This window comes from Arvicola amphibius, chromosome 5 (assembly GCF_903992535.2).
Source record: "Arvicola amphibius chromosome 5, mArvAmp1.2, whole genome shotgun sequence".
NCBI lineage: Eukaryota > Metazoa > Chordata > Mammalia > Rodentia > Cricetidae > Arvicola > Arvicola amphibius.
In genome coordinates, this window is record NC_052051.1 from 45,639,119 (window position 1) to 45,653,716 (window position 14,598).

Consider the following 14,598-nt stretch of genomic DNA (forward strand, 5'->3'; position numbering starts at 1 on the left):
TGTAAAACAGAAGCAGGAGGACGGCCTGTCTACTTGACATATGATAAGTATGAAGTGTTGTTGTTACACTGTTGAACTCCTAATCCCCTAGGCTTCTGCTGCTTTAAACCAACTTTCCAAAGCCCAAGAGTCTGTTTAGGAAAAACACCCCTTCTACAGGTCCATGCATCAGACAGTTGCTGTGGGATGATCCTTCTCTGCACTGTGAATACGTATTCCTCTCATCGGCTAATAAGAAAGCTGAACTGGACAGAGTTGGGGAAGATGTGAGCCAGTCGCCAGAGGAACAAGATGCGCTAGAGAACAGGTAAAGCCACAAAGTCATGGGACAAAATGTAGCTGAATAAAAATGGGTTAATTTAAGTTGTAAGAGCTAGTTAGTAATAAGCCTGAGTCATAGGCTAAACATTCTGTAATTAATATAAGCTTTTGTGTGTTTAGTTGGGACTGGGTGGTAGGGACAAAAAAAAAGCTGTGGCTCTGTTGACAGCCAGTCAACTCAGCACTGTGATCAACTTGACTCAGGGTCAACTTGACTAGGTCTTGGAGTGCTAGAAATTTGACCAAACATTCTGGATGCTTCCGGCTGAGATTTGAGTCAGTAGGCTAAATAAAATAGATAGCACTCCTCATGTGGGTGGGTTTTATGTAATCAGTTAAAGGCATGGGTAGGATACAAGGAATGAATGAATAAGAGGGTATCTTCTTGAAAGAGTGCCTTTGGGCAGACAGATGCCATGTGGTGAGGAAGCCCAGGACAGGTAGAGGGATTGTGGGTGTGTGTTCAGCCCAGGTGTTCAATCTGGGGAGTCTGACCTGCTCCTGGTTGCTGAGAGCAGCTCCCCCCTCCAAACTCCATCCAGACTGCAGACGTGTGAGCAATTTGTCATCATCTTAAGCTTTAAATTCTGGGCTGGCTTGTTACACAGCAGTTGGTACCTGAACACAGCAAATGGTCGTGGTAGAAGTCAACTAGCCAGGTCATTACTGAGGGTTCTGCCATCACCAGAAACACCTTTACACATTTCCTCCGTCCTAATCTCTACAGGGAAAGTTCCAGGACATGGCTGTCTGGGGCAGGGTACTCAGCTTGGCCTGTGCTGGGGGATACTACAGAAGGTTTAGTGTTTCCAAGAGGAAGAGGCTGTTGAGCTGGAAGCCAAGAGTCACTTTGGGAAAGATGTCCTTGCTATCCAGGGAACCCTGCTATACTTTAGATAGGTATCCCATGGGCCCGTGTGGTCCCTGCTGTGGTACCCTCAGTGGGTACTGGAGCTTTTAAGAGGCCTTGCTGGAAATCTGGTCACATAAGGGCAGATATTTGAAGTGGGTAAAACCCTGGTCTCTCCTCTTAGCTCTTTTCATTTCTTGGTTTCCATGGATAAGGAATTTTGCTCCACCATGGGCTCCTTCCCATGATGCACTGCCATGGTGCTTCCCATGATGCTACATGGACCCAAAAGTAGCAAGGCCAAATAACCACAAAATGAATCTCCAAAACCACAAGCCAAGGTGTACATTTCCTTTCCTTATTTTTATTTATTTTCTTTATGTGTATGGGGGTCTTGACTGCACATATGCCTGTTTACCATGTGTGTGCATCTTCCCTGTGGAGGCCAGAAGAGGGCACTGATCCTCTGGAACTGGAGTTACAGATATTTGTGAGCCACTGTGTGGATGCTGGGAATTGAACCTAGCCAGTGCTTAACCACTGGGCTATCTATCCAGCTCCTAAACATTTCCATATTCATATATTGATTATCTCTGGTATTTTGTTACGGTTTCCTAGACCTTTGTACAGCTGGCTTTTCACATGAAACAAACTTCAGATACCACAGACCACCACTTAGGGGTGTTAAGAGTCTGGGATTGCTCAGAGATTCACCAGTCTGACAATTAAGATTTTTTTCCTCAGGTTTTATTAAATACTGGCTAGGACTATGAAAACTAGCTGGGTCTATACCTGAGACTCAAGCTCATGCTCTGAATATGGTGCCAAATGACATTAAGTCAGGGACTTATAAAGGCAAAACCACAAGGCTACGTCCTTCCTGCCTTTGTGCAATCAGAGACAAGCACACATCCTGACTATGTATGATCAAGCACACATCCTGTGCCTTTGGGGCAACCAGACTTGTTTACAGATGCAAAAATACTGGCTTGTTATCTCACATGAACAACAGCCCCCAGCATTCCAGTTCTCTGTCCTTGGGCAAGTGGGGCTCACAGGTTAGAGGCATTTTTGTTTTATAGCTCTCTTAAGCACAGTTATTTAAACTTAAAACATAATGTAAGCCATCACAGGTGCTGTGTGATTGTGTGCAAGTGACCCTGTGTTTCTTTCTCAGTTGCAGTGTGGGGACATGAGAGAGCCTTCTTGTGGAGTTGCTGTGAAGGAAAGATGAACATTTGTAAGGGTTCTGAAGTAGCTCCCAACATGCACACTAGTTTGAGCACTATTTTTATTGTAATTAAAACCCCAGCCTTCTTCTCAGAGAGTGTTTCTCTCTAAAAATAGGGCCATCACTTTTAGGGAGGGGTTGTCACTTCTGTTTTCTTTTTGGCACTCAACTCTGAATTCAATTAGTTGATGTATTCAATAATCCACTTGTGTTTACTTTTGCTTCTCCCTCTGTGTGTCATGCTAGAAAATGTCCCAATGGACACCTGTCTTCACTGACTAGAGAGTGTATGAGGGACATTTGGCACAGTCTTGTCTCGGACATACATAGCATTCAGTGTGGGGACCGGACACAGCCCTTCGGTGGTGGTAACTGCTCACTGGTAGAGGCATTGCCAGTAGATGCTATTGTCCATCCAGCGACGTCCCAGCTGTAGAACCCTCTCCTAACCAGCATCGTGTTCCTAGGCAAATCAGCAATGGCTTCCATCAGAGAAACACAGCCCAGCCCATCATCCTGGACACTCTGACAGGCCATTCAAGCTCTGGAGCTACCTGAGGTGAGCAGAGAGGGACACATTGCCCAAGGCTGTCCCTGGGCCTCCACCATGGCTCAACTCCTCCCTCTGCTCACACCAGCTCTCTGAAGCTTGACCATGGGTGCTGGACCCCAGGTTCTACTCAGTCAATAGCTTGTACTCTGAATGCCACCTTCAAGGGGCTTCCCGGGGAGCCCAGCCCTGAACTTGGGGATGATGTGTTGGAGGATCTAGGAGTCCCTTTCCACTACTCTGCAATGACTCCTGCTGTGGAGAGGAGTGTCCCTTTCAGTAGCAACAGCAGGTGACTTTCTGTCCTGAGCTGGTATTGTCAATCTCTCTCTTTGGGGGACAAGCATCAGAAGAGGGGACCTGATCAGATGTTCTGTGAGCTGGTTGGATTTTTGTCAACTTGATACAAACCCAAACAAACCTGGGAAGAGAGGTGTTTTTTTTTTTTCCTTTTTCTTTTTGATTTTTCAAGACAGGGCTTCTCTGTGTAACAGCTCTCACTGTCCTGGAACTCTCTATGTAGACCAGGCTGGCCTCGAACTCACAGGATTTGTAGACCAGGCTGCCTCTGCCTCTAGAGTGCTGAAATTAAAGTCATGCACCATTGCCTGGAAGGGAGACTCTTGAGGAGTTGCCTCCATCAGATTGTTCTGTGAGAAGTCTGTGGGGGCATTTTCATGATAATGACAGATGTGGAAGATCCCAGCTCACTGTGGACAGTTCCACTTTTAGGTCAGTGGTCTTGGGCTAAGCAAGCCATGGAGAACAGCCCTCCATATTCTCCTTCAGTTTCGGCCTTGACTTCCCTCAGCGACGGACTATGATGTAGAATTGTAAGCTGAAATAAATCCTTTCTTCACCATGATGCTTTGGTCATGGTGTTTATTACAGCAGTGGAAATCCTGACTAAGACACTGTGGGGACCACACTGGATATGGCTTCTTTCAGTGAGGGCTGGGGCGGGTGGGGTGGGGGCACGCCACACATCAGTATTTCTGCCCCATATCCTTGAAGAGAATGAAGGGTGATGTTTAGAGACCTGGCCCAGGCAGACAGTCATTTGCGCTCAGTGACTGGGACAGCAGATTTGGGTCCCATTTTGGAAGCCCAGCCTTGGAGAGAACAGCTGAAGCCAAGGCCTAGAGCCAGGTCTCACCGAGGCCAGGGGTCGGTCTAGGGTCAGGAGTCAACAAAGAGGTTAGAGTCAGATCCTTGTGTCAGGTGGGAACCACAGTCTGGCATCAGAGTTGCTGTGGAGTTGGTCCAGGGGCAGTGCTAGTATGGATTCTGTTTGGTACTAGCCAGGTCTTGATTTGAGGACAAGGATTCGGATCTGGTTTAGTGTCGGAGTTAACGATTCAGCCCCGATCTGAATCACAACTCCGTCTAGAATCGCTGTCCCAAGCTGAGAGTCTGTCTCGTTTCACTCCGGAGATCCTCAGAGCTTGCCTTAGCCCTGGTTTGAGCGGGATGCTAGCATTTGAGTTAGCCTGCTGTTCTGTGGAAAGGTTGGACAACTCCAACCCAGGGTGGGCTTGGCCCGCAGCCTGTTCTAAATAATGTTTACTATGCCACATATTCGGTTGTGCGCCATCTGTGCTAACTTCAGTGCTGTAGAATCAAAGTTGAGCAGTTACAACAAAGGTCTCCTGGTTTGCAAAGCCTGAAAAACTTATGCTGGGCCTTAACTGCCTTACAAACCCTTGGGAAGGGAGGGACTTGACTGTAGAAGACCAAATCCCTCACCTCTCAGTGTTCAGAACTTTCTAGAAAGAGGTGGTCTTTCCTGAAAGCTGGAGCAGCTTACAGGAAACAGAAAATCCGAGTCTCACATAAAGCCTCAGTGTTGCCAGTCAGGGCGAGAACATCGCGTGAGGTCAGTTTGGTTCTATTAAAGTCTTGTCTTAGGTCAGCCGGGATGCACCATGGGAAACAGCTGCCTGGCAGGCTATCCTTGTCCCCCAAACACAAACACTGTCCCCCTGAGTTTAGTTGCAGAACTGTGCAAGTCCCCACCCTCCTAGCTGTCACGGGGCCTTCAGCAGGGAGAGGCTGCTCCCCCTGTTTACTTCTGCTCCCTTGACCTCTACCAGTGCTGATCCTAGGTTCCTTGTTGTCAATATACTGTGGCTCAGGCTCGCCTGAACTCACTATGTAGCCCAGGTTGGCCTTGAACTCATGGCAATCCTCCTGCTTCACATCTACTTATCTGGCCACCACATCTCACATTTTGTAGACTTGTCAGTACTTGTGTGGGGGCGCCTCAGGAATCATCTAGCAAATACTGTATATTTGCCTGGCTTTCACACAAATTATTCTCATCTGTATTTTAAAAAGGGTTTTATTTTATTGTAGTTGCAGGTGTTTGGGAGGAGGGTGTATGTACATATAAGTGCAGTTGCCCACAGAGACCAGAAGTATTCGACCCCTGGAGCCGGAGCTACAGGAGGTTGTGAGCTGTCTGACATGGCACCTGGGAACCACACTCAGACCCTCTAGAAGAGCAGAAAGTGCTCTTAACCACTGAGCCATCTCTTGAGCTCCCTCATCTTCATCTGTATCCAGGAGGCACCACATTGCTGATGCACCTGCTGTGTTCTTTAAAGTTCTTAAACTGTAGCTTGATTTTAATTTCCTGGGCTGTCCAGGAAATTTCAGTGCTAAATTTCATATCCAGTGTCATATTCTTCATGGCCCCGTGGTGACTCTGGTTCTTACCCCGGGTATCCAGGTCCCGCATCGATTCCAAGTGTAGGGTCTGCACAGTTGGCAGCCATCCTGGTTCCAAGAAAGGGTGACTAACTGATCCAGGGTGATTCTGTGAACTCCAGGACTGCCAAATCCAGAGCATATCCGTGCTGCCAAGTTTAGGGGAGAGCACCTTTATCTTCTTCAAATGCTCCCAGGCAGCTTTAGCCCCTCAAATCCAGAGCCGGTGTCTCCACTGAGGGGAAAACCTGTTGCTGAAGGTCCAATGCTTTTTCTTAAGACCATGAGTTTGGGGTAACAGTTGGGTGAATGGCATGGTTCTCAGTCCTGCTTCTACTTTGCTTTATGCCTTCAGGAGGATTCCTCTATCACGGCAGTGTTTTGGCCTGGAGAATTCTTGGGCCCAAATGTGTCCAGGACATTTGAAAAAATGAAAGAAAAGCAAGGAGCAGTGAGTTGCCTGGGCTGAGCTGGCAGAAGTAACGAGGCCAGGGCTCTCAGGAGGCTGGGACATGCCATTCTCCCAGCAGAAAGGTCACGAGTGTTGGAGGATCCCTCAGCGCTTACATCACCCACTTGTCCTGAAGGAGTCCAGCACCTCAATGCACTGGGGAGGACCTTGCCTAAACTTGTGAAGTAGAGCAAAGACAGAAGCTAACCCAGGACTCCTGGATCGTATATGGGAGAAACAGGCAAAGGGACAGAGTCCTCCCAAAGTCACTCATGCTCCCTCACTTGGCTGTAGCCACGTGGATGACCACAAAGCCCTTGATGTCTGGGAACTGTGGGCTGACAAGGTCCACCTGCAGCTGCCTTGGGCCACTCTTGGAGGGGGTGATGTTGAACTGGATCAAGGCCCTCTCTTGAGGCTGCAAGCTGGGCACCCTGGGGGCAAGAGCAGGGAAAAGGCAGATAGTTAATCCTCTCTCCTTGAGTCTAGCTCGCCTGGCTTGTCTCGACCCTCGGAGTCAACAGCTTTACCCTCATCTATGGCTCACATTTCTCCGCTTTGGCCATGTTAGTCCCCTCCCTTGCCGGTTCTGACCGTGAACATGCCTTGTGCTTCCCACCTTGGCTCTGGATCTAGAATTCCTTCCACCTTACTGCCCCCTTTTTCCCCTAACACACCAGGAACCCAGAACCAGAGTCTCTCCCTAAAGAGACCTTCCTTTTGCATCAGAGCCTCTGCCTGGGAACCCTGTCTTCCTTCTCTATGCTGGAAAAGTGCCTCATGTCATCGTTATCATTTAGGGACCAGCCCAGATGCCAGTGGGACCAACGCTTCTCCCTAACCCCACCCCACCTTCTCTCAAGGACTGCCTCTGGTCCCCTAGAGTGTGAGGATTCATCTCTCATGCTTTTCTCATGGCAAGAGCCATTTTAATATCCCTAATAACATCCATGTGGCTCAGAGCACAGATTAGTATGGCCAAGGACTGAATGAGCAGAGAGTAAATGAATGCATGAATGAAGGTGGGCAAATGAGAGAGCAAATCAAACAACGGAGGGCTAGGTGTGTGAACCGGTCCAAACTGAGCTGAGCGGTTGAATAACCGAGGCGCGAACTATGAGTTAAACAGTGGATAATGAATGAATTAAAGACAGACAATGAGGCTGGGGAGGTGGCTCATAGGTGAAGAGCACTGGCTGCTCTCTAGAGGACCTGGGTTTGATTCCCAGCACCCTCATGGTGGCTCATAGCCAAGTGTAACTCCACATCCATGGGATCCTAATGTCTTCCTGTGGACTCAGCGGGGACCAGGGTCACACATGGCACACAGGCATGCGGGTAGCACAACACGCTTACATATAAATATGAAAAATTCGATGGCAAGTGCATGTTAAGTAAGTGGGGAATTGAATGAAAATGAGTGATATGTGTGAACTGTCCCGAAGGCTCTGCTAGGCGAATGAAGTAATTGTGATTAAATGGATAAAGGCTGATGTCATGGGCAGTAGGTGTGTCCCCGAAGCACAGAGTCTCTCCTGCTGCCTTCTCAGTACCTTCTTCTTGGCCCTGTCCCTGTCAATCAACAGTTTGTCACTTACTCAATACTGAGCTGCCCTTGGAGAAGGCCACTGCCCTCTACCATCAGCGTACAGTCCTTTACGCTCTCCGAGAGGGGGTTGATCACCGTCACTTCCACAGCGACCGCCACTCCTACCACCGCTGGGCCCAGCACCTGGAGAGGCAGCATCCATGAGTCACCCAGCATCCTCTGCATCCCCATTTTCCTGAAGCCCATGGTTCTGACTGGGCCAAAGAATGTGGTACTAGTCATCCACCTCTGCCTCCACATACCCTGTTAGAATAGCACAGGCTTCCCTACTCTTGAGAGATGGACTGGTGCCCGAGGCTCAGACCCCAGTTTTGGATCCCCTGCATCAGCCCTGACAGAGACAGGGTGGTAGATGTGGACAGGAGTCACCTTGATGGTGATGAAGTCCTCCAGAGTAATGTCCTTCTCCACCAGGAGCTTCTCCCCTTTAATGACAAGACACATGGCAGCCAACAGGATCTTCTTGTCCTCCGTCAGATCTTCTTTGTACTGAGAGTAAGATATTGTGACTGGGATCTTCTTCTCTGAAAGGCGGAGCACACAAGAAGCTAAACCCAAGGCTCAGGGAGGGCATTTTCCTACCCAAAGTCACCCAGCAAGTACACTGAAGAATCCACGTACATCTGGGTTCAAATCTAGACCAGTGAGTACCAGGGTACCAGGCTGTTTCTCCAAGGATGCCCAGACATCTGCACAAACTCCTCATAATTATGCAAGATGGAAATGTTTGCTAGACCATCTGTCCATACCACCTGAAATTTGTTTACTGCTTACTGAGTGCTTATTATATTTCAGGTCCAGAAGAGCGAGAACAAACAATGGCCTTCAACTTCCAAGCTCATGGGGGCAACTTCCTTGTAATCCCTCCAAATATCGCTTGGCCATGAAGGGTTGGCTTTAGTCAGCTCCACCAACTGTGGGCAGGCTTTACTGCTATTCCTTGCCTACACTCTTCTACTCAAATTCCCATGCTCCAGATCTTCTGTGTCTCTCTCTCACCAGCTACACACACGTCACCTAGGCTACACACACATCACCTAGGCAACACACACGTCACCTAGGCTACACCCACATCACCTAGTCTACACACACGTCACCTAGGCTACACACATTACCTAGGCTACACTCACGTCACCTAGGCTACACTCACGTCACCTAGGCTACACCCACATCACCTAGGCTACACACACATCACCTAGGCTACACACGTTACCTAGGCTACACACAGGACACCTAGGCTACACACAGGACACCTAGGCTACACATACAGTCACCTGGTACACCCACTTCATCTAGACTACACCCACATCACCTAGGCTACACACACATCACCTAGGCAACACACACGTCACCTAGGCTACACCCACGTCACCTAGGCTACACATGACACCTAGGCACTCTCTTCTTATGTAGCTCCCTACAAGCCATAGCTAGATCTTGGTTCTGTTTGGATACATCTTATGTGTATAACCACACACATATGCAAGGAGTCCTCTTTTGCCTGGCCCAGGCTCTATCATAATTCTATTGTTCTGCCATTTTATTTCCCTTTATTTCTGACCCCAGAAGCATTTGGGTTTTTACTTAGGGAAGATCCTTAAATGTCCCCATTGGCTTAGAGCTTTGCACATAGCATGCTGTTCCTATACACCAGGAGGTTGGTCTCTGGGCTAGACGCTATAAGGCACATCACTGGCAAAGTGTTGTGTGTTGTTCAGCTCACTGGAAGCTGACTCTAGAAATGTGGTTGTCCCCGTCCCCATTTCAGACACAAACAGGTTTGTTTCAAAGTGTCCTCCAAGGTCTGGGTATAGACTGTCCTACCCCAATCTGTGACAGGGAGGGGAGAGAACAGCAAAATATCCGCAGAGTAAGACACTCTGTCCTCGAGAAGAGCTGGAAGGCAAAGAAACCGTTTTCAGCAGACATTACCAGTGTTCATCACACATTCTGAAGGAGCCTGGAGTGGGAAGAGGCTCCACAAGCTCAGCCACAGTGCACTCAACCGCGGAAAGAAAACTCAACTGGGAGTTCCAGCTGTCAGCCTCAACTTCCCCTTTAGTTTCTGTTGGATGTTGTGAACACCAGAATTGGCAATGGTATCGCTCTAGCTGTTGCTATGTGTTAGAAACCTCACCAGAGGGAACATCACTCTGTCCTGACTCTCTTGATCGGGAATTCCAGCTGGCTGCCTTAAAGGGGCTTCCCTCTAGTGCTGGGATTAAAGGCATGACTCCCTTGTACTGGAGTTAAAGGAGAAGGCCACCACCACTTGTGGATTTGTTTCTGCATTGTTCTTGTGTAGCTCAGGGTAGCCTTGAACTCACAGAGATCCATCTGACTCTGTCTCCCAAATCCTGGGATTAAGGGTGTGTGTCACTATTACCCGACCTCTAGTAGCTTTAGCTTTGCCTGGTCTTCAGGCAAGATTTATTTATTAAAATACAAATAATATACCACTATAGTATATTCATTAGATGTTAGGCATTATGCCAAATACTTTATATTTATCCTTTACTTCCTTCATGGTCATAGGCCATGGTTCTCCAAGAGTGGCCCTGGGAAACTCACTGGAATGCAAATTCCCGAGTTCCATCTTGGAGAACCAGAGTATGCTACCAGTGATACGCTTGGGCAGAGCGTTGGCACCAGTTCAGAGCCCTGAGAAAGGTGGCCCCTCATAAAGTGCAGATCCTGAGTCATGGATCTCGTTCTCCATTAAGAACTCCGAGCCCCTTCCCCCCAGGCAGTGATTCTCCACAGCACCTCAGTCAGATGGGAGAGTTAGACAATGACTGACTATCCATCCAACACAGCAGACACACTTTCTTCTCAAGCTCACATGGAACATTCACCAAGACATTATTTCTGTGCCACAAATAACATATTAATAACTGTAAAATATAGACCTAACGCAGTGTGTGCCCTCAGACCACGGGGAATCGAACAGAAAACAGTAACAAAGAAAACTGGAAAATCCAAAATGCTGGCGATGAAAGGGTATAATGCTTTAAATAAAAAGATAGACCTGCTACTTAACTCAGGCTGGCCTTGAACTCTGGCTCTGCCCTCTTAATCCTCCTGACCACTAGGATTAGATGTTCTACTGTGCCTAGCTCAATACACGTGTAAAAGCCTACGAGCCAAAGCAGAAATGTCAAGATAAAATTTTAAATAATTTGAACAAAATGAAAATAAAAATACTTTGTGAGGAATGTCATAAATAGGGCTTAGAAGTAAATTTTATTATATATACATAAATAAATAATTATATATAAATAATTATATATATAATGGCAGGTTTAAAATTATTAATCTAGGTGTCCACAGGAAATAGAAAAAATTAAAGCCACCATATACCAGAGAAGAGAAATAATAAGAGCTGGGCCTGGTAGCATATAATCATAGCTACTTGGGAGACTGAAGTAGAAGGATCACAAATTCAAAGCCTGCTGAGTCTACAGGGTGAGTCAAGGCTAGCCTGGGCAAACTGGAGAGATTGTCTCAAAATAAAAGAAAACATGGAGGGGCAGGGATGGCACTGTATAGGGAAGAGTCTTCAGACATAAAGCTCCACACTCGTTCTACAGCATAACAGCAACCACCAACCAGAAAAAGAAAAGAAGGAAGGACTCATACAAAAGGCACAACACAAAAGAAAGACAAAGGGAATAGCACTAATTAGAATGGAAATCAATAAAAGCTAAAGCAAAAAAGGAAAAAAAAATCAGTATTGAGGATCCACCAAATCTAAAGTTGGTCTTTGGGGAAAAAAATTACCTTGAATTTATTTAAAAATTTAAACCAAGTAAAAGGATACCTAAGAAGAGCTTTTAAAATGATCTGTAATATGCTATGTATGATGGGTGCGCAGCGTGGCAATATTTAATTAGGGCTCTGCTTTTCAAAAGGCAAACAGGCAGCGCACATTGAGAGGGAAAACCTGTCAACAGTTTGTAGGTAGGTGGTGAGATAAGAGGCGAGTTTTCTCTTTTGCTTTTTGAGTTCTTTAATGAATATGCATTATTTTGAACATGAAAAAAATGCTGCGAGCCGGGAGATGTTAATTTATTCTATTACAAAGTGTCACTCTGTGATTTAGAGTCTGTGACAGGAAAATGACAAAGAGCTAAAATTGCGCGGTGCCTCCTTCGTGCGTTTCTCTGCCTAAGTCCTCAAGGAACTGTGCAAGGAACTGGTCCAAAGGGATGACGGTGGTTAAGCTTCGTCCAGCTGTATCCTTAGAATTCAGACAGCGTGGGAGAAGTGACAGAGACAGACAGATGCCACACACAGACGTACACGACGCACACATGTGTTTAGAGCATTAGGGAAAGACAGAAACGGGAGACAGACAGAGACGGAGAGAACAGGGACACGCAGCTAGGGAGACAGGAAGAGGGACGATACGTGTGAAGAGTGAGGTAGAGATAGAACCAGAGGGAGAGAGACAGATTAGGAAAAGGAAGGAAGAACAAACAAATAGGGTCCGTCTGGGAATTCACACATGAAGTGTGACGTGTTCAAGGCTCATGAAAAACATCCCTGACTGATTAAAAGAAAACCAACAAGGGCAGTTAAAATTATTAAAAAAAATTTCTACAGGGTATTTCACAGTGAAGTGCCAAGGATGGATTTTGGGCACATGCCCCACATGGGATGAGCATCCACTGTGCAGCCTGGAGATGAACGACTGAGTGCCGAGGTGCTGGGCGCTGGCAGTGTTCTGGGTGTGGAGCCCTAGCCCCTCTCCACCCCGGGTAAGCAGTTCCTCTAAGCCTGGCTGCCTGGGTTTGGGTCCTGCCTCCACATGCACCAGGTGTGAATCTGAACTCTGGGCATGGGTCTCCTTCCCTGAAGGATGGAGCCATTGCTGGCATCTAGGATGTCTGTGGACTTTCGGAGAGTGACACAGAGCGTGTCCTGTGTCTGGTGACATGCTCCCAGCAAGTGCTCATTTGGTCTGTAAATAATGACATAGTTTGTGATGGCTGGATGCTAAGTCACCTCACCCTCAAGGCCAGTTTACAACCAGATGAGTGTGGACTTGAATTGCCATTCTAGTAAAGTGAACCACAGGGTCATGATTTCCTCCCCTGACCTTCAATTTTCTTATCTGTAGAGTGGGGACAAGAGGCGGGGCACTGACATCAGAGCTTAGAGCTATCCTTTCTGGGGGTGAATGTCAATCTGGGAATCTCCCTCCCTGCTGCTCATCCCCAGTCAACCTGGAAAAGGAGGCTATTGGCCAGATCCCACGAGGCCACCTGATCTTACCTTCTTGTGGCCCCAGCTTCACTGTATGAGATTCACGCAGGATCTCTGCCACTGGCTTGCGGGTATAGAGGATGGTGGCGCCACTCAGATTGACTCGGACCCGCTGTGCCCTGGTGGTGAGGCTGGTCAAGCACAGAGCTAGCTTCAGATCCTGGCCAAGCACTGGTGGTTCCAGCACTTTGAACTTGCCAGTGATACTGGGTTTGGTGGCTGGTTCCAGGAGGTCATCGCGCCAGACAGCACGCACACCGGCCCTGCGGATCCGCCTCCTCCTCCCCCAGGGTTCGATGCTGAGCAGTTTCTTTATAGCTTTGCTGTACACCTGCCTCTCCTTCCGGGACCCTGCAGGGCATCCTTACATCAGACACAAGCAGTATGAGTTCCCTCAACCCAGGTCCAGACTCTGCTGCTCTGGGCAAACCAACCGCTTGTTGCCCGAGAATCATAGGGAGCCCTTTGCCAAATGCCGGTGTTCGCTTCTCTCTTTTAATATCCTCTACAACAGTTGATAACACATTAGGTCAGGAAATTTCACATAAAAATGCAGGTTTTCAGCATCTCTGACAACTGGGGGAAAAGAAACTCATTATTGCCATCATTTTTGGCTGACTTCTTCTCGGGCCAAAAAACATCCCAAGACTCCACATTCTGAATTCCAGAAGTCTCTGCAAATGGCAGATCAGCTCTTCCCCACCCCCAACCCAACAGCCTACCCTGATGCATCAAGAAGTGGACAAAGGGCTGGTGATCCCCAGCAGAGAGGGGAACCAAGGCAATGCTGGTGCCTCTGAGGTATGGATGCTTGAGAGAGTTGAGGTGAGATTTGGGGTGTGAACATGGAACACCCTACCACAAGAGGGCAGTCTCACCAGTTTTATGGAGCCTGAGATTATCTGGGCAATACCTGAAAGACGCGCTGTGGTGAGCACACCAGTCCTGGCAGGGACTTCCAGAACAGACTCAGAGGCAACTCCTGTACCGGCTAGCTTCCCTGGTTTGTGTTCAGGGAGCAGCAGGGATAAAGTGTGATTCCAGTTTGAACCAGATCTTAATCACTTGGTAGCATTTCTTAACAAGCATAAATGGCTGGCCTTATGGGGTAAATTGCCACCCACCCCATCCAGGGATCAACTTCCCTATGGGAAAAGGAGACCTTTAGAGTAGAGTGTTGGAGGTGGCAATGAGAATAACATCCACCTGTCTTGTTTTTGTACCCCGACAAGTGCAGGTTCTTTCATAAACCAGGGACTGGGGCTGTGGCAGAGGTCTGGGAGGTGACAGACTCCAGTGACTGCTACTGCTGCTTTGCACTGTGCCCAATCCACGTTTCCTGCTTGCGCTATTGCTACCACCTGCTACTGCTCCCGTGATCACTTCCCGTACAATTACTATCCCATTTGCATAGCTCCGCAGTCCTTGGCATATGGCTAATGCGTGAGGAAACAGCACCATCATTACTGTATATGGGAAAGCTAGCCCAGGAGAGGTGGGAGCAAGCAGAGAAGGCAGATGCCGGCAGCACAGCCAACGCAGAACTGCGGTTACGGTTGCCATGCTCACATTTGGAGAGGCTCTGGCTGCAGATTTTCCGTGGGCCTTC

At 47.9% G+C, this 14,598-nt stretch overlaps 1 protein-coding gene across 1 annotated transcript in view; it reads right to left on the reverse strand.

Annotated features, from left to right (window-relative positions):
• Positions 1-6,392: 6,392 nt before the first annotated feature.
• Tgm6 (transglutaminase 6) overlaps positions 6,393-14,598 on the reverse strand; it is a 29,332-nt gene continuing 21,126 nt past the window's right edge. Inside the window, exons 11-14 of the mRNA XM_042055136.1 lie at positions 12,999-13,340; positions 8,091-8,245; positions 7,711-7,844; positions 6,393-6,546 (exon numbers count right to left, since the gene is read on the reverse strand). Of these exons, the coding sequence (XP_041911070.1) occupies positions 6,393-6,546; positions 7,711-7,844; positions 8,091-8,245; positions 12,999-13,340 (785 nt within the window). The remainder of the gene's footprint in view (positions 6,547-7,710; positions 7,845-8,090; positions 8,246-12,998; positions 13,341-14,598) is intronic.